Consider the following 19,985-nt stretch of genomic DNA (forward strand, 5'->3'; position numbering starts at 1 on the left):
TTGCAACCAGGAACTTCAACAACCTGCATCACATCCTCTTTGTGTTGTCCATGCTGAAAAACTCCTGCCAAGGCAGGATTCATGTGTGCAGAGATTTATGACTCTGCATGCAGAAAAACTCATCCAAAGCTAAATGCTTGTAGAGTTGGATTTATCTTAATATATCAGATCTAATTTATGGGATGGATTGGTTTTGAATCTGAGTGGCAGGTATAACCCATGTTTTATAGAAGGGGGCTCTTTCTCAGCTCTTAATCCTGTATTGTTAAAAAAAAGTGGAGAAAGCAAAAGTGATTAAGAAATAACAATAGCAAAAAGGGAAATCAATAAAAAAAGGAACAAAGATTAATAAAATCAATCTTAGAAAGTAAATTATTATCATAATAACAATATTATCATTAACAAACATATCAGGTAATTTATTATTCATATGCAGTTATATAGTTTTTGAAAATATTATTCGATACATTTATACAGAACAAATAAAAACTGCATGTGAAAAATATATAATATATGCATATATATATATTTACTCACATGTTGTCTTGATTAACTTATTCATTCCTTAATTCATATCTTTTTTTCAAAATTTCCACAAACATTTTCTCATTCTTTGAAAAATGTATTCTCTATCATGGCACTTCCACAATTCCATTGTTGTGATCATCTCCATAAAATCCTTTCACAAATCCATAACTGTCACTCAGTCATATGACTGTTTGACTGCTGAGACAAATGTAGAGTAATCTTTAAGACTGAACAGAATGACTGGTCTTTCTGAGCTGAAAAGAAAAACAGAACCGGAGCAGGGGGGAGGAGGCAGTATGGAGATCTGGGAGGGGAAGATTGAAAAAAAAATGCAGACATAGAACAGATATTAAAGTGAATATTGGGCTAAGCTACTATCAGATCCTAACTGACAGAGGTGAAAGGAACATTATGAAGGACACATTATATAACATCACTGTGACGTCACACCAGGGATGATTTTCTTTTTTACACAAACAGAAAAGGTGAATGCAAAGAGGATACAAACCTTTCCTGTTTCTTTACATGCATGTCACTAAATTAGTCAAGCACAGGTAGATTTCATTACAAAAAAAGGAGAAGGCCATTGCCACACGTAGAAGTCTTCTTGACACTGAACACTGCTTTGATTACTGGTGTGGAGTGGATCATTTGATACTGTGCAGCAAACTGGGGATTATCTAGAATATGTTATTGAAACGTTGGGTGAATATTACTGGAGGACACTGTGACAAAAAGAAAAAAATAGAAATTCTTCAGCTCTTAAATCTGCTGCTATACATTGGCTCTTGCACATTTCTGCTGGATTATCTGTCAAGTCTCATTGGCACTTAAGGTTCCGTCTGAAAACTGTCTGGTAGGTCCATTTCAATTATGTATCATACTGTATGTCAAGTATACCCAGAAATGAAATTATATTGTAATGGAGCCTCACTCCACTGAACTGAAATGAGTTCAGTACAAAAGCAATGCAATAGGCCTTTGCTATCATTATTTTTGTTACTTCATATCCAATTCAAATTTACCCACAAATGTCCAGTCAAATGGAACCGGGCTGCGAAATAACACCAGACTGTCATGCAAATTTAAAAAGCAATGCTTCAAACATCACCCTGACACAAAGACGTTTCAGAGCTTGTCAAAGAAAGTTCCATTTCAGAAACGACTGATCCATGATGAAAACTGCCGTCTGCCAGAATTGAAAATGAAATCAAATTCAATTAGGTCAAAAACAGCCTTTTCAACATACTGCATAGTTTAAATCACAAAGCTAATAATCAAGTTTTAATTAACAATATAAACTATTAATAATGCTTGTTGCGTCTACTTTATTTATTTAATCTGATTGCCTCTGCATTAAAGGGGCATCTGTGGTTAAGGTGAGGAAAATTAGAAATTTTGAAAATTGAAGAACTAATCGTGATTTGATTTAAGTCTCAAATGAGTCTCAAACACTCTCTTCTTTGACTCCCCTTCGGGAGGTAAACTAAATTTGATTGTTTCAAATATCTAATTAAATAGATATAAATAAATAAAAAATACAAACAAATAATAAACTTTGTTTCTGTCAGGAACATGAAACCTTACAAGAAATTAGAATAAAAGTCCCAAATTACAGGTAGAATATTAATCAGACTTAGTTAGTTTCTGCAAAAATAAGAAAGAATTCATATTCGGTTATTTGATTTAAAGGCCCAACATCTTGATTTGCAGCCCTCACAATGAGAATTACAGGCCAGGGAAATGATTTGGGTTTTCCAATCAGTTATCCAGGCAAAAAGAAGGTGTCTAAAGGCTTCCCACTCTGCAAAGCTTAAGATAGTGGTTCTATGTAAAGAGTTGGAGCTGTGATTTATTTGTCTTTACACATAGCTAAGCTGTGAAAAGGCAGCAGGCTTTAATTACTGCACTGTGCTGCCTAACAGTACTGCTCTGTATAAGACAATATTTATGAGAACCTTGGGCAGCATAATGTAAACTCAGGGCTCGCTGAGCAAAGAAGTCATTTTGGAAACGCCTGAATTTTGCATAAATATTTGTTTTCATGTGCTTGTTAGATTTGACGTATTAAGTAAAAAATTAAATAGCGTTCACCAGTATGTTACAAACAGAGTACATAAGCACATGAGCTTTAGTCAAATGCTGCATGGTGGTTAGTACCTTCACCACACAGCTTCGAATCTCAGCTGGGGCCTTTCTGTGTGGAGTTTGCACACTCGCTGGACACTCTGGAGAAAACCCACCCTGCTTAAATGGTGACTCTAAACTGACCGTAGGAGTGAGCATGTGTTTTTGTTCGTCTCTTTGTTGACCCTGTGAAACACTCATGACCTGTAACAACACTCTGAAAGGGTGTAACCTGCATCTCCCCTGATGGCTGCTGGAATAGGCTTCAGCCCTCAGCAACTCTCAATAGGATAAATGTGAATGAGAAAGATGAATTATTTGATCTGTTCTTCCGGTGAAGATTCATTCATGAGCTGACCATATTTAAAAAAAAAAAAAGATATATACTTTTACTGGTAGTGAGTGTGATCGATGTAATGCAAAAATAAATCAGTGTAAGACATTTACAAGTGTAAATGTTAGAGGAATTAAATAAATGATTGCTGTATTTTGTAAAGTTTAATCAAAAAGTGGCATATCTAATCAAAAAATCATTTAAGCTTTTTCTGTCTCCATTCAAATGTATTTTAAGAAACAAAACAAGACAATCTAAATGTATGTGTTTCCATTCAGTATGGTTATGTCATTATTAAGAGTTGATTAGATTATGCTAATTCTTGCAACCAAATTATGTGATTAATCAGTCAAACCTCAGATATAAGCAAACTGTGACTAAAACAACATGGTGAATGACAGAGAGCACATCAAAAAACCTTTAAAGGCCACAGTATATTATTTACATAATTCTTATACATCAATAACTGAGTGACCCTGGAGCCAGTTAAAAGCCTTTAATCCTTCATGTATTTGTATGTGTATTCTAACCTGAGTTCAAGGCCTGGGAGTTTTTTTTTTTTAACTTGATCGGTAGTACCTATAAATGTCTGTTTTCAATAGATACATATAACTTTTTGTGCTAAATTCCTTTATATCATGTCTCTCCAGCACCACAAAAAAACAGAATACAACTAGTTTAAGAAGTAGGATGTATTTGCTTGGAATTAGACCAAAAAATTAGAAGGTAATACATACATCTTACACAGTTTATGAGGGGATGACATGATGTGTTGCTCCAAAACGAAAATAAAAAAAATAAAAACTTAACGTTTCTGGCAGTTATAACAATAAAAGGTTAATAAAGATTAATTTCTTCACGAGTCATCCACTAGAAGCCTTAAAGGGGCTCCAAGAATAAGAAAATAACTTGCATATTTCAGAAAATACACATGAACAAATCCAAAAGTTAAGAAAAACAAAAAAACTAGATCTATGATGTTTCATTAAAAATATATGTACTATGCAGCTAAGACAGGTCATTGAACTACTTTTGGGACACACCACATTTAACTGTAATATCACCTTGCACCACCAGATTGGATATAACAGCAGAGGGAAGAAGAAGAAGAACAGAGGGTAGCAAATGTGCAAACTGGCAGCAAACAGAATGTAGAGATGAGCAGAAGTTAGTGAACAGCAAAAAGCACGTCATAGGCAGAAAAAATATTTGTTTGAGAGAATTATAACTATATGTTAAATTCGTAACTAACTATATTACAGTATACAAGCTGTAGTTGCTAAACATGGAGACAATTACTTCTAAATAGGTCACTTGCTTACTTGCAAGTAAAAAGCTAAAATTGGGAGGAAAGTAAGGAGAGGTGTTTCCAGAAGAAGTGTTTCATCTCTCTTCCTGAGGTGAAAAATGTTCTTAGAGCCCACGATGGTGGGCCCTTCCCCAGAGTTCATTAATTAGTTAATTAGTTAATTAGTCTGAACAGATGGTTGTGCAACACAAATCAGAAGGCTCCCTGAGCCTGAAGCAGGAGGAAGGTGGGAGAAGGTGAGGCAAGCAGCAGTCTGAAATCACAGCAGTCACCAAACCTCTGGACCAGGCTGTGTAGCAGACATTTTCTTCTCATTCACCCATTTTATTGCTCAACGACAGAGCGTATCGTAAATTAATAAGCACGTTTTTTTATGAGATAAGTTTATCATTTACTAAAAAACATTATACATGCATGTGTACTAGCACAGTGACAGCATAAAGCACTAAGTCATATATTCAAGGGAGTTGTGGTCACACTGCAGGGAGCATTTATTCGAATGAATACTTTGCATCACTGCAGATTTAAAAAAGCGTTTTCGTTGGTTTATTTTTAGACTGCTCCCATCTCCCCCCTTCTGTTTCCTCTTCCCTCTCTGTCTATGATTCTCCCTTGCTCATCTGTCTCTATTCCCTGCTCTCCCCCCTTTCCGTACTCCTGACTATCACTCTCTTAAAGGCGCAGGCATTGTATGAAATGAGGTTGGCATGTGTAAGCTCCTGTGAGTGTAAGTACAGGATAATACTAAAGATTAGAACTTAAAACCATTAAGATACGGCGTGCCTCTGTTTCTCACTTTGACTCAAATGCACAGTGTCAGAGAGGAGTATTATTAAAAATTCAGATGGATGGTGCATTATTCATGTATATGTTTTACGCATGGCACGCAACCAATTACTACACACACTCACACAATCATATGCATGGGAAGTAATCGGTGTGCACACAGACAAACATGCATGTTCATGCCACACAGTTATACACAAGGATAATCGCCTTAGTACAGTAACCCATTTAAATATCTGAGAGTGTGTGTGAGACGGGGAGAGCGCACATTCGCCCACATACCAAAATTTTCAACAATGTTAACGGAATCGAGGACACTGCGTCATCCCTCATTATAAATCAGCTGCATCTATCTCCACCTCTATCTTCCTGTGTCTTGTGGATATGTTAATGACTTTGTGTGGAGTTTAAGGGTTAGAAATTTACTTGTGGTGTGCCTGCTTCAAACATCTCACACACAAATCACAGCAATGCTCTTGACACAAGGTCAAGGTGGGTGTAATGGAAGCAAAGGAAGATGTCACTGAAGAGCGTTTGGTTTAGCGTACAACCAAACTATCCTTGTCCCAAATTGTTTTCTGAATCTCAGCGTGTTAAAGGCATTGATTTGTCTGACAGTTGTGAAAACGACCGTATAAATAGCTGAAATCCATCCACCTAAATCAGCAGGTCCAGATCATTTTGCAAACTCTCAGTTTGTCCTTGTGCCCGTGTCTCTTTCCACTGGCACTGTCAATAACAGTGTGGCTCATGTTGCCCTCTGTTAATACTCTTGCAACTCTTGGACTCCATCCTAAACTACTCCAGTTTCTCTGTTTATCATTATTGTGATATGTTGAAACAGGCCTGATGCAATAAACAAGATCTGATTACCCAACCTGGCAACTGCAATGACAGCCACAAATAGTCTATGAGCAAACACCTCCGAAAGATGAGGGTGAATGTAAATACTTGACTTCCCTGATATTCAGCAGCACAAGGGCTACACATATGCACACATAGCTCAGCTCAGCTCACACTCACAGGACAAGCAACCAACACAAAGCTCCAATAGATTAAATAAATAGAATAACTGTAAATCCAAAAACAGTTGGTAAATCCAAAAATACAAGACGTGACAGTAACAGAAAACAGTTTCCGTTTTGTTTTCAGTAGCTGAAAATTCACCCAAGCCACTAAGTTTTCAGTAGTGTCCCAGAGGTAAAGTGAGTCAGATCCTGGTGATTGTCTTTTCAGAAGGAAATTTTAATACATCATTTAATCTAAAGCATTCTAATCAGACACACTGAACATTGTAAACATGTCTGTTTGTGCTTTATTATGAAATTATAGCTGCACAAATAAATGGGTACATAAAGGAATAGCTGGAGAAGTGTGAGCAACATCAGAAAAGATAAATCTGCATTAACTATACCTCATTGTGTATGATGAGAAGATAGTGATTAAACACTATGCAAATGTTTTGAAGACACAATATTCAGTTGTACAGAAAAGTCTGCACAGGGCTGGACATTAATGCCCCCCTTTTCCATGTGGGGACTTAACTCCAGTCAGACAAGTGAAAACAAATGTGATGCATGTATTTTTCTGTGCTGAAGCTATGCAATTGTTGTTATCTTTCTGCTAGTTGTCCATGCTGCTTTGAGTCTGTCTACCAATCACAGACCACGTTTGTGACTTATGACCAACCAGAATCTGTAGTTCTCATGCTGTGAGATTTACAAACAAAATTAATGAAAAAAAGCCACCAAAAAAACCTAAAACATAAACCTACAAAAACGTAGCATGACATGACAGCGAAATGAATAACAAAGGAAATTCCCACGGATTTGGTCAGAAAACTATTCCTGGGTTCTTAAAAGGAAAACGACACAATGTTCCCACAATGTTATTGCTTTTCAAGATTTCCCGAAGACAGAAAGATATGTGTTTGAATAAAATAAAATTTTCAGTTTTATCACACTCTGACCTCTATGTGTAAGGTTGTAAGGTGTCAGATTTGAAGTATGTGTGTAAAATGTGTGTTTTTAACAATAAACACATTTTTTTCATAACATGGTCTTCAGTATTTAATGATACTAATTTAATATTGCTTTAATGACAAGTCATCAGTAAATTATTTCATGTTTGGGATTTTTGGCTTTGCTTTGATTGGGACTGTCTTCTTCTATGCCTCACTTCAGATTCTCACCATTAATACCAGTCAGCTTTTATTGCGCACACTTTCCTTTAAACGTACTCTTTGCTGTACCATGTTAAAATGACTGAAATTGTGTCAAGAGAATGGAAGCATTAAATTGAAACTCAAATAGCAGCTTCATGCTATGCTCAAAGTCATAAACTGAAGCTCAAGCACCTTGCTATGTGATGTTAGCTTAGAACAAGACACAGTAGAAGTTACCCTTGACTTCGCAAGGCCACAGATTTAGTCTTTTTTACTTTTTTGGTCTGATTTTAAGAGTGATTATGAGTCAGAGAGGAGTGCAGATTATACAATAATCTTTACATGACTATGCTACGATGTTTAAAAGACACATTTTGATATGAGGTAATCATGTCAAAACTATTTTATGCAAACATTTACAACACACGCATCAATCACTTGATCTCTAAAATATGTCAAATATCTGCCATATCCAACTTACCGAGCACACCGAGTCGATAGTTCATGGTGACAACTATTACATTTCCGTAGGCGGCAAGGACGCTACCATCAAACATGTTCCCTGAACCCTCCATGTAGGAGCCGCCGTGGATGAACAGCATCACCGGCTTCTTATGACGATCCCGGATATCTGCACAACACAGAACAACAAAGGTGCTCATTATTTTCAAGTAAAATCTTTGGGACAATTCTAGATTGAAGATTAAGATAGAATTTACCCATAGTTAGAGCTAGATTAAGCTCTAGATATGACTGATATGGGTTGTAAGTGCATAAAGTATCCATACTTTATGCCCAGTCACTCATGAGGTAAAAGATTAGGAAATTACAAAGTGTGGAATTTTTTCAGTAGACTCTTAGTCGAAGCAGGTCCTTCACGTATGCCTCATTGAGTCTATTCTCTATCATTTATTCTGTGATGTTTCTGTGTTACCTCTGTCCTGTGCACTGTGGGTACTTCTCAAAACAGTGATTCCCTTCCATATGTGGAGCAAATGGCAGTTCTGATTTTTTATCTGTTATTAGTATCTTTGTGTGCACCCCTACCCCCTACCCCTCCACGTCCTCTCCTGAACCGCCCCCTCTAACGGCGTCTGTGGTGTATTCTTAGTGTCTGAGTGTGGATAAGGCTGAGAGAGAGCTGCCAGTGCAGCCCAGTTAGGCTGAGCGCCTGCACTGTGCAGGCCCTGTGGATAATTTGTATGAAAGGCAGACCAAGTGGAAACATAAATAACAGCCACAGCATCTGTTTACCCTGATGAGCTTCAGCACTCACAGAAGGGGGAGACGGGGAGATAAGAGGAGAGAAATAGAGATAAGGGGGCGGGGAGGGGGGGTAAGACAGAGAGAGGAAGGAGATGAAAATAGGGCAGCATCAGAGAACTGACAGGGGTAAAGAAATGGATGGGAGGTTCACACCAAAATAAAGGAAAAAAAACACAACACCAAGTGTGGAAAAAAAAAAAAGATTACAAAGCAAGTCACACATAGCGAGGTACGCTAATGAACACTCAAATTCACAGAGGATTCACGCCGTATTCATACAAAGACACACACACACACACAAACTCTTGCATAGGCAGCTGCGATGTTGAGTCGCTATGGAAACTGCTTCTCGCTAATAGAACTGCACCAGCCATTCCATTGCACCGACTCACTGAATGCCTGTTGCCGTGGTAACAAATTCCACTCACGTATTTGCACACCCGCCTGCATCACCACCTGAATCTCAGGTTACACATGCACTTGGGTGCGTCACTCACAGTCACGAGTGCACACACAAACACACACACACAAGTGAATGAGGCAAAGTGGTGCATATGGCTTCACACATGCAGAATTTGTCGTTTTTTTTTTAAAGATATTTTATAGATAATTTGTATGACTAAAGCAGGCTTGAAATAAAAAATTTCAATCGCACACTCCAGTGCACTGCTCTTTTTCTTCTCTTCGCTGGTGTATTCTGAGCATCGGCTGATTTCCCAGAGGATATGTAAACAAGTTAAATTATCTTGGTGCTATCAGGACTGTATAGAGGAGTGACGTATGATCAGGCTGTCACAGCAACACTCCTACTGGGAAAAACATCATACGACAGAGGGAATGACATGTGTTTACATGTTAAAGGACAAATCACCACTTTATTTTTACTGCATTATCGCCAAGTGATTGCTCAAAGGGACTTGTTAAGTTTCTCTCTATGTACAGTGCCTAAAGATGAGTTTTAGTTTTTGTGCAAGAAAAGTAAAACTGGATTGAACTGTAAGTTCAACTGCTACATTTCTGTTACTCTGATGTGTTCACAACGACTACTGTTGTAAACATTTTTGCTCTCCATCTATTCAGCTCTGCACTATAACAGCGTCAGGATGGAAGCAGCTGTCCACTTCTGACATTTCAGAGATTGATTGTCTTAAGGCAGCAGTAGCCTCAAGTCATGCTTTCACAATCCAGAAATTGTGGTTCATGATTGTCAAATAAATAAATTGTGCTTAATGCTGTCATAGTCTTTTTAGTTCAATTAATTAGTTTTACATAAGCAATATAAGCAACTGTTAGTGCAACCTTTTGGTGCAAACCTCACAATTCACCCTTACCACCTATTGGGACATTATTCTTCTTGCTTTTTTGGTTTAAAACCCAAAGAATTTTGGAAAGAAAAGGTACCTTATGTCAGGAAGACTGATAAAGGAAATAGCAAACAAGCTTACAAACTACTAGCTTGGCTATCAAGCTGGTCACTATATTTTGAACATATTCAAGTGAGAACTTTACAGTTGTATTTAGCCAACATACGGAGTGGAAACAAAGTGGTTCATATGTATTTTACCACATCTTAAACAAAACTGATTAAGATGCAGACCAACCCGTTAACGTCTCTCATCTGTGCATTTCCGCTTGTATGATAAGTCTTGCTTTGTTGCAGTAGTTCCATATATATTCTAGACAAAACTGCTACAGTTAGCCTTTCTCATTATTGTGGTGATATTTTTATCCATGCAAAAAGAAATGTACTTACATTCAACACAAAAGGACATAGTCTGTTTATCGGACAAAATCACAGGCTAAACTTCTTAGAAATGTATGTGGAAATAAGTCCTAATGCATCTGTGGTCTTTTCTATCCTGACTTGGCAAAATCAACATGAAACATATTTGCATAATCCCTGCAAAGTGGCTAGATTGGCATGCTTCAAACAAAGGAGTAGCTTTCACATGTTAACCAGTAAGAGCAGCGCGGGTCTTTCTAAATGGGTTGCTTAAAGAGAGGGGAGTTAAAACAAAGCATTTCAGAAAGAAGGTGGCAAGAGGTGCAACAGAAATGTATGGTATGAGAAAAACATTGTGTCTTGAACATTAAAATGTGTAAATCAATTCCAGTGGTACCCCAAAATAAATCTATGAACTTGCAAATGAGCATGATAAGGGCTCTTTAATGTCATCATGCTTATTAATATGCGGCTGATCGAATATTAGAATTGAAGTAACTCAAGATAATCAGTTGGTGCCATTAAAGAACAGCAAAAGAGAGCTGTGCAAGGTTGAAAATGGTGTTGAAACAGAGATTAAATTTACAGGTGGATGAAAATAAATTTAGTGAAGTTCCGAACGATCACAGTCAGCTCAAATAACTGTGACGAGTTGCAAATGTAATAACTGTGACATGCCTGGCCTTGAGCCGGTACCCTCAAGTAGAGGTGAGAAGCAGGTTATAGATGTCTGGTAAACTTATGTCTGTCTAAAAATACAGTGCCAGAAGGTTTTTTTATTGTGCAGTCCTTTGCCCCAGCATATGCTGACTCATGTGACTTCAATTAAGGTTATTATCAAATTTAATAAGGCTGTTAAAAAAAGCATTCATATATGCAGTGGCACTCCCTATCCCCTGCAGATTATGTGCTGTCCTTTTACTTAAGTAAATGTTCTATTTTTGTCTGTGAAGCATTTCTGTGTTGCACATAAAGCACAACATAATGATAGGATAAATCAACAGGAGAGAGTTTAAGATTTAGTGGAAAGGCTTTTATATACTATTGGGTCACAGGTTGTATCTGCAGCCTCTGCTCCACTCGCCTTAGGTTGCCTTTGAAAATGTATTTCCAAATTAAAGTTATTTGAGAGGCTGGCACATTACAGTCAGGCATCTGATGTCAGGGACAGGTTGCAATTTCAACCACAATAAATTAATTATGTTAACATTTGAGGTTTTGGCATGAAAGACTACCACTCATCTATGCATTGAAGTTGAATGAAATACACAGTGTTGCATCAAGGTTATAGATCTTTCCCTTTGTGAAAAATAACTCTTTTCTCAATTTTTGCTAATTGTCACACTTTGCTAAATATTTTTTAAATATAATGACAAAACACCAAAACCTAAAAATCAAAAACTAAAACTAGAGAGAAGTAGAATCTGGAAACAAAGAAAAGGTGTAAGAAAAGAGCAAATTATTTTTTATTTATTCATTTTTTATGCTAACAATATTCTGCAAAGACCCAGGAAAGCTTTAAAAGAACATTTTTCTAGTTCATATTCATAAAACAGGAGACGTACTGCAAGCATTTTGGTAAGAAAATGCTAGATAACATCTGGTGATAATAACAAACATCACATGATTTGCAAGTCTGTGGAAGAAAAAGATACAAAATAAAGAAAACAGTGGAAGTGTGTTGAAGTGAGGGAAATGGCAAAGTGACTGAAAGCAGCTTAGCATAAACAGTGAGGTGATTAAAGGGCGTAGGCTGTTCATTTATTTTATAAATCCACATTATCATATTTAGGGTCAAGGGAGAACTGAAGCTTATGCCAGCTGCCACCTAGCAAGACGCCCTGGACAGGTCACCAGTCCAACACTGAGACAGCGTCTCTGGCTTACACCTACAATCAATCTTTTTGTGGGGTGACAGTGAGAACCACCACAGCACCGTGCCACCCGCTGGGTGTTCAACTCACCCTTGGCCATTTAGGACTGAATCCGAACAAGGAGCTCACTGTGTTTCTCGCCTGCCCCAAAAACACTGGCACATTATTCACTCCTTTTCATACCACCTAACCTGATACTATCCTACTCAATATTCACCTCTCTACTGAACACCTATTCTTAACAGTAATGTCTTACCTCCTAAAGGAAAATGCCTACTTTCTACTTTTCCATTCCTCTGCTCCTCTCTCATTCATTCCCTTATGGTAATTTCGATTGATTGGGGCGTGAAATGTTTTAGTCTGAATCAGCACTTGAATATTCTTTGCACCAACACCTGAGTGATGCAGTTTCTTACAAACAACTTTGAAATAAGATACAAATACAACATTGTTTATGAACCAATGTCCGATCCATACTTCAACAATTAAGTGATGAGTTCAACTGCATCCCAGCCCTCTTGATCCTGTCAAGATCCATCGGTTGTCGGCATAAATGTCAAGCTCTACCACTGTCCTACTCATCCACCCTCTCACTCTCTATTTCTCCACATCCCTCTCACTTTCAAAGCTCTATAAATGTCATTTCATCACACACTTGTCTTCATTATGACTGGTTTTTTCCATTTCTCCCCCTTTGTTGCCCACCTCAGTGCTCTCACAGTGCTCAGCTTTTTCTTTTCTTTTGTCTCTATTCTATCACTGCCTCTTTTTCCACAATACTACATGAATCCTTCCCCCTGTTTTCACCATTAAGAAACCACACAATTGGATTAGCTACATCTGTCTCTTTTCAAATGATAGAAATTAGAGATGCAAGGAAGAGAGTTCAATACTCAAATAGAACAGAGCTTCCATCCATCCATTTTCTACATCCGCTTAATCCAATTCAGGGTTGTGAGGGGGGCTTGGAGCCTATCCCAGCTGTAATTGGGCAGGATACACCCTGGACAGGTCACCAGTTCATCACAGGGCCACATAGAGACAAACAACCCCAACAAGCATGTTTTTAGGTGGTGGGAGAAAGCCAGAGTACACAGAGAGAACATCTAAACTCGACACAGAAAGGCCCCAGCTGGGATTCACCACTGACCACCACCCCACCATGCAGCCCCTGGTACAGAGCTTGAAATACAAAAATAAAACAAAAAAATATATAATACATACAATACACACAAATTAGCAAACATGCTTTCAAGTGCAGATTTGAACATGTGATGTTCTCAAGCAGACAGACATGCACGAAAGCGATATATAATGCACTGTATGTGCGAATATTGCTGTGTAATATACAGCTTGTCAAGGCACATGCAGAGAAATAGATGCACATGCTGTCTTCACAGATTTAGGCTGCAACAGTAAAGGATAATGAGAGCATCTCCCTTTGGCTGCAGTGCTCTTGAAAATGTTCCACAATAGCAGAGACATGCAGAAACCCTCTACTTTTCCCTCCTTTGGAAAGGAAGGCTTGAGTGAAACCTAATAACATCATAGAAGACAGTATTTGAACAGACCATTTCAAGAGAATTTCAGTGCCAGAATAAGGGCGCCGGTAAAAAAAGGAACTAAATATTGATTTTCAGAGATGCATCACACAGGGCAGCCAGAACATCAGCGTGTGGTTGATCAGCCACATAGCAACCAAGAAAGGAGAGTAAATTAGCTTCTCATGCAAGTACCCAAAAAGCAGGGGGGGACTTTGATGAACAACAATTTTTTTAGGTAGCTTTTGTTCATCTAAATACATGCTTGTGAAAGGGAAAGACACATTTATGTGCTCACACAAGCAGTTAACAGTGGACGATGTAATGTGCACTTAGAGTGATGATTATTAAAACAGCTGCAAATACCACATTCCCCATGGACTTTGAAAAATAGAGCATGAGGGAAAGAAACATGCAATTAAAATACCTTCATCCCTTGGTCTGTTCATTGTAGACTCATCATGTTTTTTTGTGAGTGGACCTGAGGTTTAGAAAAAGGAAGGAGAGGAGACAAAAGATAAAATTCAAAAACATTACATTTGCAAAAAAAAAAGACAAAGCAGAAAAATAAGAAATGTTTAAAAGAGAAAAATGGGCAAACTGTGAAACACTGAGTTCTGTTTCACCTCAGTGACTGCGTACAAGGAATAAAATGCTGTTTCCTTAAAAGATAACCCCAAACTCATTGGTTTTAACTGCTTGGGATCTTGTCAAGTGCTGCTTTGTAAATGACCCCAGATGCCATTTCTCCTCAGTCCTTTTTTCTCAATCAGTCCAGACACATTGCTGCTTTGTAAAGTAAAATCAATGAAGAGAATCAAGCCATTCTTGGGTCAGAAATACTAAAGGAATGCCAAAATACTATGTGTCCTGCTCTAGATCAAGTCAGTGTTGCGGTCCTCTGGCTTCAACACTGACCTGGATAAATGCATACAGACAGGTGCACAAAAGAAATGCAAGATTATAATCTGAAATGTGAGGATTTCTGAGCAATTTAGACAAAACTGAATTGTTTGAGATATTTACACCTCCTGCAAACACCTGCAAGAGGCTTCCTCTCATCAAGGTCAAAGAGTAGGCCCACATTAAGCTTTAAGGGTAACGCCAGTTAAATGCTCCATAGAGCAGAGCCAATAACAAGCATTTATCACAGTGACTAACCAATGCCCTGCAATGTCAACCTCTGTTAGTCCTAAGTGATAAGGATACCATTAATTCACTTTTTCTTAGATTTCGACCACCACAATTAACCACTGTGTTTTGTGTCGTGCTCAGCCACAGTCAACATGTCTTCAAAAAAAGTCATTAAATACATTCACGTTCACACTCTCAAGCCCCCACAAACATCAAATGTCCATATGCCACACAAAGCATGTTAAAGGCGTCCTTATCATCTGTTGATGTCCTCCTCATGCCTTCCCAGCACCATATTCCCTGTTCTCTGTTGGGGAGGCATTACAGCCTCACATTTAAAAAAAGAATACTCTGTGTTGGGTTGCCAAGGAGTTTATCACTCTGCCGGTGTGCTGCTGACATGTCTGTTTCTACACTATTGCAGTAAACCTCACAGTGAGGTGTTGGCATATACCCTTTTCACAGTGCTGTGCATTTATTGACAGAGTAGACACAGCTTCAGTGCGCTCCACCATTGTAATGCTGCATTTTCAACCATCCATCTGTATGAATATGGCTTCCTGATATAAAATGTTTATCATCTGTCCTAATGGGTAAGGATCAATGCTGAATGGATTTGCTGCATACTCTCAGTACCACCACACAGGCGCCCGATCCAGAGAGCACTTACTGCCATAGTAGGAGATGGTGGAGCCACTGGTGCTAGGCTACAGAGCAGACAGGTGGACAGGCCAGTATTGGATAGAAAGGATAGAAAGGCCCATTAGTTCTCTGTCTTGTCAGCACTCCATCGCTACTTAGCACCACTTTAAAATCATACCTTTCTGCTTAATGGAGACGACTCAGATTTCAGTTTATTTCTCAATACTTATTAAAGAACTAAAATAAATTTGAGGATAAACACTATCCAGACCGTCACAGCCTGACATGGAGCATAAGACCTCGCCCTCAGACTGCACACACGCTGGGCTTGTCTACCTGAAAGGAATGAGGAGATGGCAAAAACACAAAAACAAAATGCACTTTGTACCATTCGAAGAATTATTTTCAAAATCAAGCAATTTGTCAGTTGTTGAGTCGATAAAATGACAGATAAAGTATAAAAGAAATTTACAGATGCCCAGAGCCCAATATGCAGGTACAATCATGCTAACAGGTTTGTTTGGCTTGAGTGCTTTGAGCTGCATGGTAACATTAGACATAATGTTCTCACTGACAATGCTAAAACACTTATGTATAGATTTTACCATGTGCATTATTTATCATGGTTTGGTATCCTTGCATCCTCTGATATTCATGTGACATGAAATGGAAATAAAACATTTTAATTTAATTTACAAATATCAACCTTTCTGGGGCTCTACAAGAACACCAACTCATAAGAATTAATCCTTTGGTGGGTATAGGGGAGAGTGAGATGAACTGGACATTTAAATGATCAGAATGCATCTATCTACAGGTTCTAAAAATATGGCATCAAAAAAAAGAAAAGGTTCAATCAGCCGCAGGTTTGAGGTTAGTTGATTGAGTCAGTGGGGAAGCAGCACCATCTACCTGAATCTGAGTCAAACTCGGGATGATTTAAAGAAAATTAATCACTTTTACTAACTAATTTATTAAGCGATTTTTCTTAAAATTAATCTATGTCACAAAAAAATAACTTATATTTTGCATTTTTAGACACTGTATCGAACAGCAAAGTTGCAGCCTTCCTAATAGTAGTCTAAACAGAGTTAAATCAATAAAACTAAATGAAAAGCCAATAAAGAATGAATAAATAAGTTTCACTGAAACATATATATATATATATATTCTTTTTAATCTGCTATAATCAATACACTAAATAGAAAGTAATGCCTAGATTAACAATGGCATGATCTAAATTGAATGTAAAACCAGTCCTTTTAGATTTCTGGAAGCCTGTGAACAAATCAACAGCTAAAGTTTTAAGACTCCTATGCAACTAACTATTCAACATTCAGTTAATCAAGGTTGTCGTAAAATGTGAATAAATGTGAACTGTAACTCTCACCTTGAAGTTACAGCCTTTTGAGGTTGGAGTAGCTTTTTCAGGTTATCATACAGTAAGAAAAGTCTCAGATCATTTTTCTTAAATGTCATGGTGGGACTCTGATTACCCCGTGAGTTATTTTTTCACTCAATTCAATGGTGGTTTTCAACCAAGCCAATGTAATCGTAGCAACTTATTACAAAATCCACAACAGACAGTCTGAGAGTTTATGACAAGTTTACTTTAGTAAATTGAGTTTATTTGATAGGGAGAATATATAAATACACTCAATATTTCTCTGATAAGAACCAGAAGATACTTTACAACAGATTAGAATGATAAATACATTTCTGAAGGTAATCTACCTCATTTAAAAACAAATGTATTAATTTATTTCAGTTTAAGCTGCTTGCTCAATTTACCTCACTGCATTTGGCTCACTTTACCTCATAGCTTCCATTTTGGGGGAAAAAAACCCTCTACCAATGCAGGCTTTTAGCTGAATGATGTGCATGGTTTTATAAATTGGTAAATCACAGACATGCATCATAAACATTTCTAGACCTTAATTAATAGGCTTTGATGTAGCAGCTATCACATGTGATATGAGAATATCTTTTAAAGGAAATTGGTGCTTGTCACATCTCCCATGTGTTTCACAGAAATGATGGGTGGGTTGAAAATGAATGGTGACATGGTATTCAAAGTCCTGATGCAAGGGGTGGACCAACTTACCCACTGGCTCTTCCTATCCCACACTCCCCTAAAAGGTTTCTGTCAATGTGAGATATTGTAAAGGTTGAATTGACTTTGATCTGCTGGATCATCTATTGGGTACAACAAATGTGTGAAATAAAAGCCAAAAGTTGGGCGAGATATTTCAGTAAATTTTGTCCTGCTAAGCAAAGCATCAAGCTTATCCTCTATTGTGCTGGTTAGCAGGGTAATGAATGCCATCTCAGGTGGCAGTTACTAAACTCTTTTTGAAAAAAGATCAAAGATGTGATGTCTATTGTTTTTCTGGTGAGGCTGTGCTGCATAAACTATGATTATATGTTTGGTACCATATGGGAGGATTTCCAAATAAATAAATTTTTAAGGAAATATCTGGGTCTTGACGAACGTTGGGTTTGAATAAATACTCAATCAGAATGAATATAAAGTAAGTTGTGGTTTATCAGAAAAAAAACATCTACTGCATCTGCCTTAGAACAGAGGCCTTCCAGTAGACTGACTGCCACATGATATAATGGGTCACTGGTGGGTGAAATTCAATGGCCTATGCAGGGGCATTTAGCCTGGGTTGTCCCAGGATTCTACTGCTTGACCTAATGTAGTTCCATCTCTCAGTCAACTGGGTTTCTTTTCAGTTCAGTGAACAAGTGGCCAGAACACAAGCTGTCTCCCGTCCCTCTCCATTTCCTCAGTGCAGTAAATGGGATGAAGCTGCAGTATGTCATGTCTGTGGTGGCCTGTCTAGTTGACAAGGTGTACGACACAGCCTCAGCCCACCCCCCAACCACAATCCGGGCAGCAACTTGCAGCACATGCAGTTCTATCCATTTTGCTCTCCATCTCTTCCGATACACCCACCTCCATCCTTAACCCCTCCCTTCCTGTCCCCTGAAATATGGTTTTTAATAAAGTGCACTGTAAAAGGCTGCTCTAGTGGTAATAAAAATGAAAGATCTCAGACCTTTGCCTGGGGAGTGTCTTGAGGAAATAGGAACGCAGTGAGACAGTTCTCTCTCCTAACAACCTGACCACGCAGTGTTGCTGTTCAACACAAGAAAAGGTGGTCGGTGGCAAAAGAGAGAAAAAGAGGGAGAGAGAAACTCACTTTTCAGTCCAAGACAACACTTGTGTTATTTATATTTTGCCAAGAAGTTATTTGAATTTAATTTGAGTTGAGCAGGCTACATGGTGGCCTGGTGGGGAAGGGCACTGAGCTCATTTGCATTCAGAACATTGACCCTTTCTACTGACATCTGCATAAAGATGGAGGAGTGTGGAGAGCAGGGAGAAAGCACGGAAGGTTTCAGGAAGGACAGAGCTGGAGGACTGAACAGATACAAAAAGAAAAGAAGTCTTTGAATTTATTCTTATTCAAAGACTAATGTCAAGAACATGGACACTGAGCATTTCTGTGTATGAAATAAGTATTACGTGCATGACTTCAAGTAGAGTGTGAAGATAATAAGTAATGTTGTACTCTGGAGATGAGATGTGTAAAGGTTATGCCATGCCAAAAAAGATCTGGTGTTAAAACCTTCTGATCAATGCTTGCCTGAATCTGTGATGCCAGTTCATTACCGGCGTACCAGTATCTGCCCTTCAAGCACACTTGAATAACATTTTAAAAATCAAACCTACTACTGTAGCTAAAGCTTACAAACTACTTAGAGTTGTATTAGTGCCCCTTGTGAGGTCACACATACCTACAGTGGATATGGCAATGCTTTTAGCTAAATGCTAATATCAAATTGCTTTTCAAAATGTTCCTGCTTCTCTAGTGAAATAATTTCCCATTTGAATTGTCATCTTAACATGCTGGCATTTGCTAATTACAGCTATTACATAGTATATGTGGTAATACTACAAATTCAACATTTCTAGATAATGACAATGGTGAAAAAAATCCAAACCACAGATAATAATATAGGCGTGGATGTCATAGTATTGTATGTTTTTTCCTACCACCAGTATGAACCTTTAAGTGGGGTTAGACAAAAATGTCAACCTGTTGTTGGTAAAAGGAAAAATTACAATTACCACAGTGCGTGCAGTTTATTTAGGTAATGACCAGTTATGTCTCCTTACAGTGTTGAGTTTAAAAATGTTTGCAAGTGAGTTTCATTAATTCAGTGCTGCCTTTAGTGATGATAAAAGGGACCAGCTGTTTTTTTTAAGTGTTAAACTAAGATTAGGAGTTTAGACAAGACTAGACAAAAACACTTTTCATTTACTTAAATTTGGTAAAGTTAATCTTTGTAATACAGTGCTTACACACAGGGCTTTCATTCAAAATCCATCCATCCATTTTCTATAACTCCTTTATCCAGTTCAGGGTCACAGGAGGGCTGGAGCCTATCCCAGATGCCCAGATTGGACAAAAGTCTCGGTATACCTTGGATGGGCTTTGAGTTCAAATGGATGTTTGTTTTTTTGCTCACCTATCTAGACTCAGA

At 38.0% G+C, this 19,985-nt stretch overlaps 1 protein-coding gene across 2 annotated transcripts in view; it reads right to left on the minus strand.

The window, feature by feature from the left end:
- Positions 1–19,985, minus strand: part of nlgn2b (neuroligin 2b) — a 65,296-nt gene that overhangs the window by 16,814 nt on the left and 28,497 nt on the right. For both annotated transcript variants that reach the window (XM_072375110.1, XM_072375109.1), the window contains exons 3-4: positions 14,080–14,133; positions 7,730–7,879 (exon numbers count right to left, since the gene is read on the minus strand). In XM_072375110.1, the coding sequence (XP_072231211.1) occupies positions 7,730–7,879; positions 14,080–14,133 (204 nt within the window). The remainder of the gene's footprint in view (positions 1–7,729; positions 7,880–14,079; positions 14,134–19,985) is intronic.

Source organism: Leuresthes tenuis, unplaced genomic scaffold, assembly GCF_036924035.1.
Source record: "Leuresthes tenuis unplaced genomic scaffold, fLeuTen1.0.hap1 SCAF_21, whole genome shotgun sequence".
Classification (NCBI taxonomy): Eukaryota; Metazoa; Chordata; class Actinopteri; order Atheriniformes; family Atherinopsidae; genus Leuresthes; species Leuresthes tenuis.